The following is a 14,229-nucleotide window of genomic DNA, read 5'->3' as shown; positions in this document are numbered from 1 at the left end:
AAATATAAGAACGTAGACAATAATATTAATATCTATTGCTCGTAGAACAAATTAAGTAGACCTAAAACTAGGAGAGTTGACACTACAACTACGAATCCTGGACCTTGCAAAAACTTATTATTACTTATAATAATATTAGTCCTTCAAAATAAAATATCTAATAATACCTAATCTGCAAGTAATAGGAAATAGCGCGTATCTAACTTCGCACACAAAATAACAATATTATGGTTTATCAATTTTATTTGTTATCTTAATACCACGATAAGATGTACAAAATCGAGCAAATCTCTACATTTTTTACAATTTTGCACGCACATAGATATCCACTTGATATTATCGACAAAAAATCACATATATAGGTGCTATGATTATAAATATAAATCCAGAAGCAATAGATAGTAAAATTTAAATTAATGATTTACTATTAACGTGTAGTTAAAATAGATAAAACTATGCGTAAATTGATAACGCTAAAAGTATCTAAGAAGCGGTGGTGGCCTAGTGGTTAAGACGTCCGCCTTCTTTTCGTGGGTTCGGGAGTTCGATCCCGGACACACACCTTTAACTTTCCGGAGGTAATGTGCGTTTTTCAAACAATTAAATGGCTCTTTCTTTTTTTTTCTTTTGAAGACATCGTGAGGAAACCTGCATGTCTGTGATTGAGAAAGCGTGGCTGACTATGGCCTAAGCCCTTCTCACTCTGAGAGGAGACCCGTGCTCAGTAGTGGGCCGGTAAGGTTGATCATGATGAAAGGTAGCTACTTACTACCAAAATGTAAAGGGTTTTAAACATTTGACCACGCCCGCAGATATCTGCATGCAAAATTTCAGCCAGATCCGTCCAGTGGTTTGAGCTGTGCGTTGATAGTTCAGTCAGTCAGTCAGCTTTTCCTTAATATAGGTAGATATGCACGGTTTGAAATAATAATAATAGGTAGATATAAGTCCCGCATATTCCTACTGCGCTGGAACCATATCTCATTAACATCGAAATGACGTCATTTGACGTATATTTAAGTAAAAATATACCATCAGCTCGAAACTTCAGTCTAGTCACTGAAAATTTGGAAAGTGGTAAATTAAAACTACCTGACAATTCTTAAGCAAAAGTTTACTTGAATGAAACATATTCTATTCTATTATTATTATAAACTGGCGGCCACGCGTATTAGCGATTTGCGGGACTTACATTTACCTACTTTATTTCTGAATTCAGGATAAAAGAGCGTATAAATAATTCCTCATCCCGCTATTGTCCGGAACAGTATACAAAGTTCATCCCACCAGACTCCAGAGGCGTCACGGACGATGGATGCCTCTCGAGGGGCTTTGTGCTTTCATCCCCTTCTTGAACATAGGAGATGTGGCTTCCACGCCATTGTCGACTTTAACACCTTCACAATAAGTGTGAAGATTGAATGACGTAACTTGATTGACACGTTGACCACTCTGTATATTGTTTTCGCTTTGCTTGTCAGTGGTTTTGGACGCTACATCTTAATAAATTGCATTTTTTGCATTAACAACAAATAAACTTTTGAAACCGACATCGGTTTTAGTTTACGTGAATTTATAGTGCGTTAATAACATTGAAACTATGCTAATACTCCTTTTTTCCTACTCAATTCTGATAGATAAACAGATACAGTACACGGTAGAAAATAATGTATAGTCGACTAATATTCCCCTTTCCTCTCCAACTAAGCGTCAGGCTTGTGCTAGGAGTAGGTACGACAATAGTGCAACGGGCGGGGTTTGAACCGTCGACCTTTCGGTTTTCAGTCCACTCCTTTACCCGTTGAGCTATTGAGGCTCTAACCTCTAACCTTTAGAAAGAGATAGCGGTTTTGTAGAGCATTGTCTCTGTCGTTGAGACCGACAAAACGTCACATAGGTATGAGTGAAAGAAACAACGTTCTACAAAGCCGAAATCTCATTCTAAAGGCCGATGTACATTATTTTCTGCCGTGTACCTACTGTAGGTACTTATTTATTCTCTGTTCTATGGTCATAGTTGCAGACTGTACAAGATGGTACCCGCGACTTCGTTCGCGTCGTTCGTTATACATACATAGGTTTTTTTTAATCCCGCGAGAACTTTTTGATTAAAAATAATTAGCCTATGTGTTAAATAGTGGTATAAGCTATCTCCATTCCACAGCCAAATCCTACAGTAGTTTTTGCGTGAAAGAGTAACTAACACATAAACACACACGCAAACTTTCACAAATTTCACACCCCTGTTTTACCCCTTTAGGGATTGGATTTTTAAAAATCCTTTCTTAACGGATGTGTACGTCATATAAAAGCTATCTGCATGCCAAATTTCAGCCCGATCCGTCCAGTAGTTTGAGCTGTGCGTTAATAGATCAGTCAGTCATCTTTTCCTGTTGTGCAAAACAGTGTCATTTGGGATTACTGAGATGATGTAAGGATTCTAACAATACCCCACAATAGAATAGAATAGAATTTATTTTATGCAAGTAGACTTATTACAAGTGCTTTTGAATCGTTAACTAGTTTAATTTACCACTGGTCCGGAATGCCGTTCGTACCGAGAAGAACCAGCAAGAAACTCGGCGGTTGCTCTTTTCAAAATCTCTTCAGAACTTAGAAGTTTTGGTGGAACAAAGAAACTCACATACATACCTACATACATGAACCCTGAAACATTACACTGTAACCTTTTTGGGCAGTAATCTCAAATGCAGTAAAATAGCGCGCGTCGATGTCTAAAATTATGAGATCCATTGTACTGTGTAGCCGTAGAGATGATTCGTGCTGCAAACATGATTAGCATTAGGGTAGATTGGTACACATTAACTGAAGAGTAGGTACCAAAATTGACGATTTATGAAACGCGAGGGACCTTTTTTACCTTTTTAGGGTTCCGTACCTCAAAAGAAAAAACGGAACCCTTATAGGATCACTTTGTTGTCTGTCTGTCGGTCTGTCAAGAAACCTACAGGGTACTTCCCGTGACCTAGAATTATGAAATTTGGCAGGTAGAAGTCTTAAAGCAGACACTCGGGGAAAAATCTGAAAACCGTGAATTTCTGGTTACATCACACAAAAAATATTTAATTGTGGTCATGAAATAATAATTAGTATTTTCAATTTTCGAAGTAAGATAACTATATCAAGTGGGGTATCATATTTTTTTATTTATTTTCATGCATCATAGTTTTTTAATTATCCTGCAAAATGTTGAAAAATACGACTGTAGTACGGAACGCTCGTTGCGCGAGCCTTACTTTTATAATTTTTATATTAAATACTGAATAACAAAAGTTAAATTTTAATTTCTAAATTTCTGGTCTGGTCTGGTGGGAGGCCTCGGCCGTGGCTAGTTACCACCCTACCGGCAAAGCCGTGCCGCCAAGCGATTTAGCGTTCCGGTACGATGCCGTGTAGAAACCAAAGGTGTATGGGTTTAGTAAAAACTGCCATACTCCTTCCAGGTTAGCCCGCTCCCACCTTAGACTGCATCGTCACTTACCGTCAGGTGAGATTGCAGTCAAGGGCTAACTTGTATCTGAATTAAAAAAAAAAAAAAAAGTTATAGACAGCTTTTATTCTGATGTTGGTAGATAGATTACTTTTTATCGGAGAAAATCGAGTTTACAAGGGATTTGTAAGAAACCTAAAATCTAAAATCACAGACAAAAGCCGCGGGCATTAGCTAGTAGGTATTGTATTAGGTACGAGCAAATTCGTGACGTAGTCCAAGGGGGTAAAGAAGGGAGGCAGGGGAGGGTGCAGAGTGGCTGCAGCAAAGTATTAATAATTTCATCCCGGCATTACTCGCCAGTCGACAGACAGGGTGACGGATCACCACCGCCGCACAGAAAAAATATCACGCTTTTATATTTACGCAGAATATGTGCTTCTTCGGTAGATGTACCCTTGCTTATAATAATATGAGATGATAAGCTTTTACCGACGCCCTTTCACGTAGATTTATACCTTTTTGCCGCAACTACGTCCGCATGGATTTAAATATTAAAAATACCGTTGGGATGTCTTAGTGAGTCAAAACTTCAAGTTGCCAAGCCCATTTTGATATGTTAGTCAGTCAGTTACTTTTTGTATAAATATTTTATTTTTATTTTTTTATTTTATTTTGTTTATTTGAAAGTAATCAACAGCGTAAATACATAATTATTATTTAAATTTAAATCTAGGTATAACAGAAGGCCAAAAGAGATTACTTAAAATTATAATTAAACTATTTTAACAGAATAGAGTTAGAATAAATGTAGGTATATACAATAATAAAATAAAATTACAACAGTGTGTATATGATTGTGTGTGTGTGTGTGTATGCGTGTGTGAGTGTGTGCTTATATAAATAACCTATTCTCCAAACCAAACTTTTTGATATCGGTTATGAGAAATACCTACGTTGTGCAATTAAATACCTACTCGCTTTAACGGTGAAGGATTGTAAAAAAAAACCTGCTGCATGCCATAATTTTCTCAAGTTACCTAACTAACGAAAATTTTATTAATACTAGTAGGTAAAGTACGCGACAGGTCGGGGTTCGGGGCGTCCCTTTCCCTCCAACTCACACCCTGATTGTCATCTCAACCTGTCGCGAAATGTACTGAATCTTAATCTAAATATATAAAAGGAAAAGGTGACTGACTGACTGACTGATCTATCTCATACTGATATATCACAGCTCAAACTACCTACTGCACGGACCGGGCTGGGCACGCAGATAGCTATTATAAAGCAGGCATACGCTAACAAAGGATTTTTGAAAATTCAACCTCTAAGGGGGTGAAATAGGGGTTTGAAATTTGTGCAGTCCACGCGGAAGAAGTCGCGAGCATACGCTAGTTGTAAGTATAAGTAGTTAATGTCCATCCCTCGCAGAGCTAATCCTTTCGGACCCCAAAAGTGACAATATGTTACACTGCAACGTTTATATTAATTGTTGGAACTGCCGGTCAGCGAAAATTAATTTGTTTTATTGGACACATTTAATTAGACGGGCTCCATTCTGTCGTCCAATTTCTAAAAAAAGAAAGAAAGAAAGAAAAGACGTTCATTTACCAAACTGTGCCACACAACACATCTTATAAACTAAGAGCTGGTTATTCCGCCGCTTCTTCCACCTAAGCATTTAGGCTGAGATCTATAGCGCGCACTTTGAAGTTGCTCAGATTTAAGATTGAGTTAAAACGAGACAATTTATGTGAGAGATATAGCTCTGTCTTGTTTTAACTATGTCATAAGTCTAAGCTTAGTCAGAGGGCACTCTATAGATCTCACTCTGTCATCGCGGTTAAAGTTTTAACAAAAAGTTTGAGCAAGATCAAAACTAGCCCGCATAGATCCCTTGCGCAAACAAGCCGTGTTGACTCGCAAAGCATCAGCTCCAACCCGTTGGCACATCACACACGCCGACTGTTTGTCTGTCCGTCTGTTTGCGCAATGCGCACTCTGTTTCCATTGTCTAGAGAAAAAAAGCCGGGACCGTGAGTTTACCGTGAAAATCCGCCATTTTTTTTCTCGAACCAGTTGTAATAGTCCTTACCATGTCGTTACCAATGCTTGAACAAATCCACGTTTTATGAATGTTGACCAATTTATTTAGCTTTTTGATGTCTTTATTAATTTACTCTTTTGAGACAAGACAAGACATCATTTTTGTTTTTTGTACTTTCTAGTTCGTAGTTTTAAGTTTATCTAGTTTAAGTTTTGTAATTTTTAACATTTTGTTATATTTTTTTCTTGTATTGTTTTGTGAGCTGTATAAACCTTTATTTATTTATTTTAATCAAAAGCCAACCACCCTATAAGAAACAAAGGTCACGGGATATACCTACTAATAATTTTATTAATAAAATAAATAATAAATAAATAAATAAATAAAATAATTTTATTTCAGGCAATGACAAAACAAGTTACAACCCATAACAATATACACACAATATGGAGCAGATTACATTAAATATTAGAATTGAATTTACTAACAATATAAATGTAAAAAAAATAAAGTTAAAAAAAAATGGAGCTAACAATTTAAAAATAAACTAATCTAAGTAAAGGTGTTATTATCGTACCGATGCAGGTTGGACCAATGTTTTGTGAAAGGATTACTAAGATCCTAATAAACTTTTGTTTACTTTCATCCCGAAAAATTTAATTGTCTTGGGCATCTGTCGATCTGTCTTTCATTACATCAGCTCTTACGTCTATAAAAAAGATATCTCAAGTTACTTATAATGGAAACAAACTCGTCAAATGGTCGGCATGCGCGCACGCAAGCCTATGCTAATATTGACAGTGACGCAAAACCAAAGACAAACTCTTCTGTTTCATCTATGACTTGTGACTACACATCTATAGTCTATACAACGGGCCGCGTCGGTGTCGCGTTTCTTTGTTTTAAATCCACTCCAAGGTCCAAGGATTCGTGTTTATGGATTCAATATTTGGTCCTAATATTTGTTTACTTTTAGATTAAGTAATTCAAAAGTTGTGTTATTATTATAAAGATAAATAGTAAGGTATATAAGCAGGCTCTCTTGGTCACGTGACCCGAGAAATATATAGTGCGACAAGGCTCTGTTGGCACTTGAATGACATTAACAGGGGGCGCTGTTGGAGAACAAAGGCTTAGGACTATTCAAACAAGAACAAACGGCAACGTTAGTTACGATTTTCGCCACGCGCCAAGATAGCCTTGTCGCACTGTACCTATAATGACGGTACGATCCTTCGACGGCACTCGCGTACCTCTTTATCTATGCTTATAATATTATAAATGCGAAAGTGTGTCTGTCTGTCTGTCTGCTAGCCTTTCACGGCCCATCCGTTAAACCAATTTTGACATGGTACAGAGATAGCATGCATCCCGGTGTAGGACATAGGCTACTTTTTATCCCAGGAAATCAAAGAGTTCCTACGGGATTTTTTAAACCTAAAATATAATAGGTAAGTTCTTACGTCATGTCTCTATGTTATAAGTTTTTTCGGCAAATTCTTGAAATAATTACTTACAATAATTTTCTAAGCCAGTGCACACAATTTATTCCTAAGACGAACAAAAAATGCTAATTTGCATTAAGTACGCCTTGCGTAACGTTTTATCTTTTTTATTTGAAAAGAAGATAAAATATTAAGTTTTTTTTTCACTTGGATATGACGTTATAATATTACTTTACCTGTTTGTTGAAAATAACTATCCTTAAGTTAGGAAATTAGCCCTCAGTCCTTTTATGCGCATACACTTGTGCATCGGTACCCTTATTATAAATGCGAAAGTGTGTTTGTTTGTCCTTCAATCACATCGCAACGGTGCAACGGATTGACGTGATTTTTTGTATGGGTATAGATAAAGACCTGGAGAGTGCCATAGGCTACTTTTTATCCCGGAAAATCAAAGAGTTCCGCGGGATTTTTAAAAACCTAATTCCGCGCGGACGAAGTCGCGGGCAGAATTAGGTTTTTAGGTCACTCTCCAGGTCTTCATCTATACCTACCGATGAAAAAATCACGTCAATCTGTTGCACCGTTGCGACGTGATTGAAGGATAAACCAACAAACCAACACCAATAAACCAACAAACAAACACACTTTCGCATTTATTATATTCGTATTTAAGAGCCTCAATAGCTCAACCGGTATAGGAGTGGACTGAAAACCGAAAGGTCGACGGTTCAAACCCCGCCCGTTGCACTATTGTCGTACCTACTCCTAGCACAAGCTTGACGCTTAATTGGAGAGGAAAGGGGAATATTAGTCATTTAAAAAATGGCTAATATTCTTTAAAAAAAAAAATATATATAATAAGGGTGCTGATTTTGTTCTCCACGGCCAATCGTCAACGCTCCTCGTCAAAGGCGCCGCGTGTTTGTCTGTTTGTCCGCCTGTAACATCAGAAGGCCGGCGCGACACAACTAATCCATTACGCCCGTGTTTGCGTTGCGTAGCTTGCATGGTTTTGCTTTCCGAGTCCCCGTCTTCCGTCCAAACCCTAAGTAGCTATGGATTATGCAATATTCATCATCATCATCAACCGATAGACGTCCACTGCTGGACATAGATCTCTTGTAGGGACTTCCACACGCCACGGTCTTGCGCCCACCTCAATCCAGCGAATCCCTGCGATTCGTCTGATGTCGTCCGTCCACCTAGTGGGGGGTCTTCTAACTATGCATCTTCCGGTGCGAGGTCGCCATTCCAGCACCTTGAGCCCCCAACGTCTATCTTGTACGAACTATGTGCCCTACCCATTGCCACTTCAGCTTTGCAACCCGTGCAATATGCAATATTAGGTATCGATAAAACAGACTACAATTTTTTTTAATAAAAATAGCTTGCAAAACCCCATATTGTAATCTAGTGGGAACATCGCCGAAGGGATTGATTCGTTTGAAAGTCGCCAAATAATCCTAAAAATACGCATATGTAATACTAATTTAGGTAGGTACCTATTTAAGGAAAAATAAACCTAAATGTACCTAAATGGGAACGGATTGAAAATATGAGTTTTTTTTTTTTTTTTTTTATTCAGATACAAGTTATCCCTTGACTGCAATCTCACCTGGTGGTAAGTGAGTGATGGAAAAAACAGTCATATTTTCAATCCGTTCCCATTTAGGTACATTTCAAACGCCAATTCCTTAATTGAACAACCCCATGTACTAATAGCACTTTATTTACCCCATGCATAATATATTACCGAGTACAGACCGATGCGGGCATAACATTGCAGCCATCAATAACTTCTGAATTACGTTATTTAGCGCTTATTCAATCAGCTCGATTGTCGAACTTACACTCGCCATGTATATTGTCAACGCCCTATATGAAACAGAAAAAGATTGATATAACGCGGACTGCGGCAAGCGTATCCCAAAAACAAAATGCAGATAGAGATGGCAGTAATTCTGTATAGAGTCTGGAAATACCCGTCTCTTTCACGACGGATGCGCATTGGATACGTCGGCGCGCAGACAATGGTATGCATTAAAAAAATTGAATTCCAAATTCGAATGTCTGACAGTTAAATGACAGCTAGGGGAGCGGGAGAGGATGTCATTGGTCGAAATTGGACAATGAGGCAGATGCGTCGTTTTTTTGCTGTCGTTTCGCCGCCATATTTGCTTAAATTCTTTACCGAAAAATGGGTGTACACAGAGCAAAAAAATGTAACAGCTGACATCTCCATTTACTATGGAGTTGACATTTGATACGTGTGATTATTCATTGGAAAGGTGTTTTATTTATTTAAATTAATTTAATGCTATGAATTATCGTTCAGTTTAAAACCAGTAGTTTTAGTTTATAAACTGTCTTTTGGGTTATACTGTCAGAGGTGATCAACATATTGGCTGATTATCTATTGGTTAATTTAATTAATATATTCCCGATTCTTTAGTCTCTCTCTAAATTAAATTTAGAGTATCTTCATCCATTTCTTTTTACTAATGCTAAAAAAGGAACGGAACACGACTTTCACATTTTCAGAATCAGTGCCATTATTAATTATTATTACTTATCAGTAGTATAACAAGGGTACTGATGAAAACGCACATAACTCTGAAAAGTTAGAGGTCCTACGTGGCCCGGATCGAAACCTGGAGCCCCGTATAGACGGCCGACGTCTCACTATCGATCTAGGCATTCGATAACGCCTCTAAGCCTAATATCCAAAATTAAAAAACAGAACAAACAAGCGTTGCAATATACGTAATCCCGTAATCCGGCGCCGCTCCCGGCCGCCGCCGCCGCCGGCCCAATATCACTGATACGTAGGAGCTGTGCAAACCACTTACCATAATGATATGATACTGCAGTATCACCTAAATATACCTAGTACCTCTACCTACCTCTCTCTAGGAGCTTTTGCAAAAATAACATACTTATATAGACAAGTTCGCAATAAAATTTAACATTTCAAATCCCAACTTTTATTTTACTCATGTGGTAGTTAGGCCGGCGATAGGTTGAGACTTGAGATGATGACGATGATGGCGTAAAAAGTGAAACGCCACAACATGGCCCCGCAGTCAAAAGTTAGCGTTCACTCGTAATAATGAACGTCAAAACTTCACGTTTACTGCGAAGCGACTGCGGGTTAGCCACTCCTGCGCAGCGGGGTACTGACACTTAAGGTGTAGTTTTCGAAGCACATTATTGTGTCGACCTCAGTTCAATCGTAAATACAAAATTTTATGATGAGCTATAGATATAGCGGATGCCCGCGACTTCGTTCGCGTGAATTTAGGTTCTTAAAATCCCGTAGGAACTCTTTGATTTTTCGGGATAAAAAGTACCCTATGTCACTCTCCAGGTTTTTATCTATACACAATACACATGCAAAAAATTACGTCAATCCCTTGCACCGTTGCGACGTGATTCAAGGACAAACTAACAAACAAACACTCTTTCGCATTCATAATAAGGGTACCTACTGATTAGTACTTTCAAAACTTCACGTTGTCCACGAAGCACTCCTGTGCAGTGCTGCGGACGCTTAAGGTGCGATTTTGAAGACTTAACTTCAGTTAAACTAAAATGTTTAGTAGTGTTATACGTAACTAAAAATGAAATGAGACCCAAAATGACGAATTTTGATAAACCTGACGTCCAACCACCATTTTTTTCCTTTTTTTTTCGTGGGGAAATCCTCATGGATATCACCGCGCCGGGAGAGGCACAGACTCTTACCGACTAAAAACCCGACGGTGGTACATGCTTGCTAGTGGCCGGGGTAAGGGACCGTACTTGTCCACGAACACCCAGCCAATGGAAAACCCTCCTCTGGGACCAACGAAGTGTCCACACTCCCCAACGTCTGAGGTGCAACAGGAGCATAAAAGTGCGCCATTTTTGTGTTTCTATTGCATCCGAAACGGTACGTAGAGTGTAGAACTGCGTAGCATAGGTGTTATCCGCTACTACACATTTGTGCTATTGACAGGAGTTTTATCTTGTTGGTTAAAACATTATTTACTTTAATTTGCACGGCAGAGTCAGTGTCAAGTTGATGAGACAAATCTAAATATATTATAGGAAAAGGTGACTGATTGACTGGCTGATCTATCAACGCACAACTCAAACTACTGGACTGATTGGGCTGAAGTTTGGCATGCAGATAGCTATTATGACGTAGGCATGCGCTAAGAAAGGATTTTTGAAAATTCAACCCCTAAGGGGGTGAAAGAAGGGTTTGAAATTTGAGTAGTCCACGCGGACGAAGTCCTAACCTACTTAAGTATAATAGTTTTAAGACTGTAAGAAGTTAAGAACTCACGTAAGCAAAAAGCTAACTTTAAATAATATATATCTTGAGATGCTACAGTTCTGCCCAAAACTATGTAATCACTACTGCCTGTTTCCACAAAACGCACCTTAACAAGCCAATATTTAAATATCTTTTATCTTTTCCCCCCGGAATTAGAAAAAATTGACACCTGTCATTGTGCACGAGACGCGAGCTCCCACGGACATTTCTTTGTAGTGTCGTAAAAAGATTATATTGTAAGCAGTGAGGCTCGACAAACAAACACACGGACAGCAAACCTGTGACTGCAAATATTTCTTCAAGCAAAATGTTTTGTGGACCGACCGCTATTGAGATTTCGCTATGGTCAAACGATTTAAGATTACCTACATTTTAGGGTTCCGTACCTCAAAAGGAAAAACGGAACCCTTTATAGGATCGCTTTGTTGTCAGTTTGTCTGTCTGTCTGTCGTGTCTATAGAGAAAACCTGTAGGGTACTTTGACCTATAATCATGAAATAAAGGAAAAATCCTAAAACCGTTGATTCGTGGTTACATGACAAAAAAAAAATATCGCGCAAAATGTCGAAAAAATACCACTGTAGTACGGAATCCTCGGTGCGCGAGCCTGACTCGCACTTGGCTGGTTTTTTGTTAGTAACTGGATGCCAGCGCTAGCTGAGCTTGCCACCTATTGAGAAGTTGCTGTCTATGGGAGGTCGTAGAAACATGTTATTTACTTACTAAAAATGCTTTTTTTTTCTTTCCAGCACCCAAACTGATGATCCCACCAGCGGACTTCGTGACACAAGGAGTGTTAGGAAGTCCACAAGACGGCCTACGCACCCCAACCGCAAACCAGATGCTAGCCAACCCCCTCCTAAACCTCAACAACACCGGCAGAACCAACTTCACCAACAAACAGCTAACAGAACTAGAGAAAGAGTTCCACTTCAACAAATACCTCACCAGAGCGAGGAGGATAGAAATAGCTTCAGCCCTACAACTGAATGAGACGCAAGTCAAAATATGGTTCCAGAATCGACGGATGAAGCAGAAGAAGAGGATCAAAGAAGGGCTCATTGTAGCTCCGGAAGTAGCACCATCGACGTCTCATCCTAACACCATAGGCTCAAATGAAAACAGCCGGGAGTCCAGCTAAATAATGCTCCGCTTTATCTATTTTTTGTGGTTTAGACTAGTTTCGAAGCTGTTTTGTTTCTTAATTTTTCAATGACTAGGTACCTAAAAAGGTAGTACTTATAACTACTAGTCGATTAGAAATTTTGGCCACTGGTAAAGAATAATAAAATCCCACATTTGAAATAACATTTGGAATCAATGAATGATATTTCAAGAACTATAAATTATTATCATTAACTGTTGGAAAATGTGAAACAAAACAGTTTGAAAAGAAAACCCCGTGGAAATTCCGTGTGGATTTTATTTATTAAACAGATAATGACCGTGACTTTATCCGCGTGGATTTAGGTTTATAAAAATCCCGTGGGAACACTTTTTGATTTTGTGATTTGAAAGTCTAGCAAAAAGTAATCGATATCATAAACGTGTTATTTTATTGAAACTATAAATAATTATAAAAAATACAAAATCCGTAAAATTTTTTAGTGAGCTTCAAAAAGTTTTCGAGATTACTATTGACTTACTATGACTATTTTTTTATTAAAAGATTGGTTAAATATAATTTAGTCGTACCTAAGTACTGTAAATTGTTATGCGATTTCTTATTAGATAACTCATTTTTTATTTATTCTTTTTTTACAGTTGTTTATTCTGTTAACAATGACGTTCTTTCGCCCTTAAATAGGTATATTTATTTACGACTTTATAAAACCAAAGCTTTCTTTATTTATTTAGGTAAGGTCAGCAGCTAGCTTGACATTATTTCATTTATAATGCTCAAACCAATAAAGTCACTGTGGTTTGATGAATTATAAATTTCACAAAAAAATATAGTTAATAATTTATACAGGTATTTTTTAATTTGACTGAGATAAAAATAATTGTAAATATAAATTTTAGCGTTTTGTAGCGTGAGTACCTACAGCCGGGACAGATAATATTTAGAATATAAATTTTACTACGAGACATAAAATTCAGTACTCTAGATAACTTGACTTCAAGTATCAAAAATACACTTATGTAAGTATGTTTATTTAGCTGCTGGCCATATAACGTTGTATAGAAAAGGCCATTTTCAAAAGAACCCTTGAGTAATATTGTATCAAGAAAATTGAAAATCTTGTGAAGTATGTATATATACCTACAACATATATTGTATATGTATAGACCATTTGGCTACGTATTTTCAAAATAAAAAAGAGCTAAAGTTTCTTTCTTTTTGTTGGAAAAGTCCTGGATAAAATTAGTATATTGTAATAATAGTCGTTTTTCTTTTTCCGCTTTTTCATAAAATGAAAATGGCCCGCTTTTATAGTCTAGTAAATAGGTAATTATTGTACAGTTAACAGTCGGCCTGGTATCATGCTATGATTTATCTCTAAATAAATAAAATAAAATGTATATAGGTACAAGTAAAATCAGTTGCAGTAGATACGGTTGTGTGTAAATTTTTGTATCGTTAAGTTATTAACTTTTAAATTGGTCAATAAATTAATTATAATATCTATTTTCAATTCAAACGTTTTTTAATGTCCATCCCAGGGGATGCAAACTATCTTTGTACCAAAGGGGAATGCCAGGTGGCCGTAGTGAATTTGGCACTTAGGTGCCCACAGATGAAACTATATGAGAGGGTTTCAATTTTACAAATTACTTATATTATATTCTTTATTTTCCATAGGATCGATTTTCAAATTTTACAAACGCATCTTATAGTAAGGTTTTTCTACTTGACAAATGGTTTTAAATATCATATATAAGTATTAAAAAGTTATGTGCGTTTTAAGTAATTAAATGTCACTTGCTTTAACGGTGAAGGAAAACATCGAGAGGAAAC

The 14,229-nt window shown here is 37.4% G+C and overlaps 1 protein-coding gene across 1 annotated transcript in view; it reads left to right on the top strand.

Moving 5' to 3' along the window:
- LOC117985801 (homeotic protein labial-like) overlaps nucleotides 1-13,900 on the top strand; it is a 41,099-nt gene extending 27,199 nt beyond the window's left edge. The window contains exon 2 of the mRNA XM_034972595.2: nucleotides 12,020-13,900. Within this exon, the coding sequence (XP_034828486.1) occupies nucleotides 12,020-12,411 (392 nt within the window). The 3' untranslated portion in view covers nucleotides 12,412-13,900. The remainder of the gene's footprint in view (nucleotides 1-12,019) is intronic.
- Nucleotides 13,901-14,229: the final 329 nt, after the last annotated feature.

Source organism: Maniola hyperantus, chromosome 10, assembly GCF_902806685.2.
Source record: "Maniola hyperantus chromosome 10, iAphHyp1.2, whole genome shotgun sequence".
Taxonomy (NCBI): domain Eukaryota; kingdom Metazoa; phylum Arthropoda; class Insecta; order Lepidoptera; family Nymphalidae; genus Maniola; species Maniola hyperantus.
The sequence above is the reverse complement of the archived record's forward strand: the minus strand, read 5'-3'. Positions and strand labels throughout refer to the sequence as shown.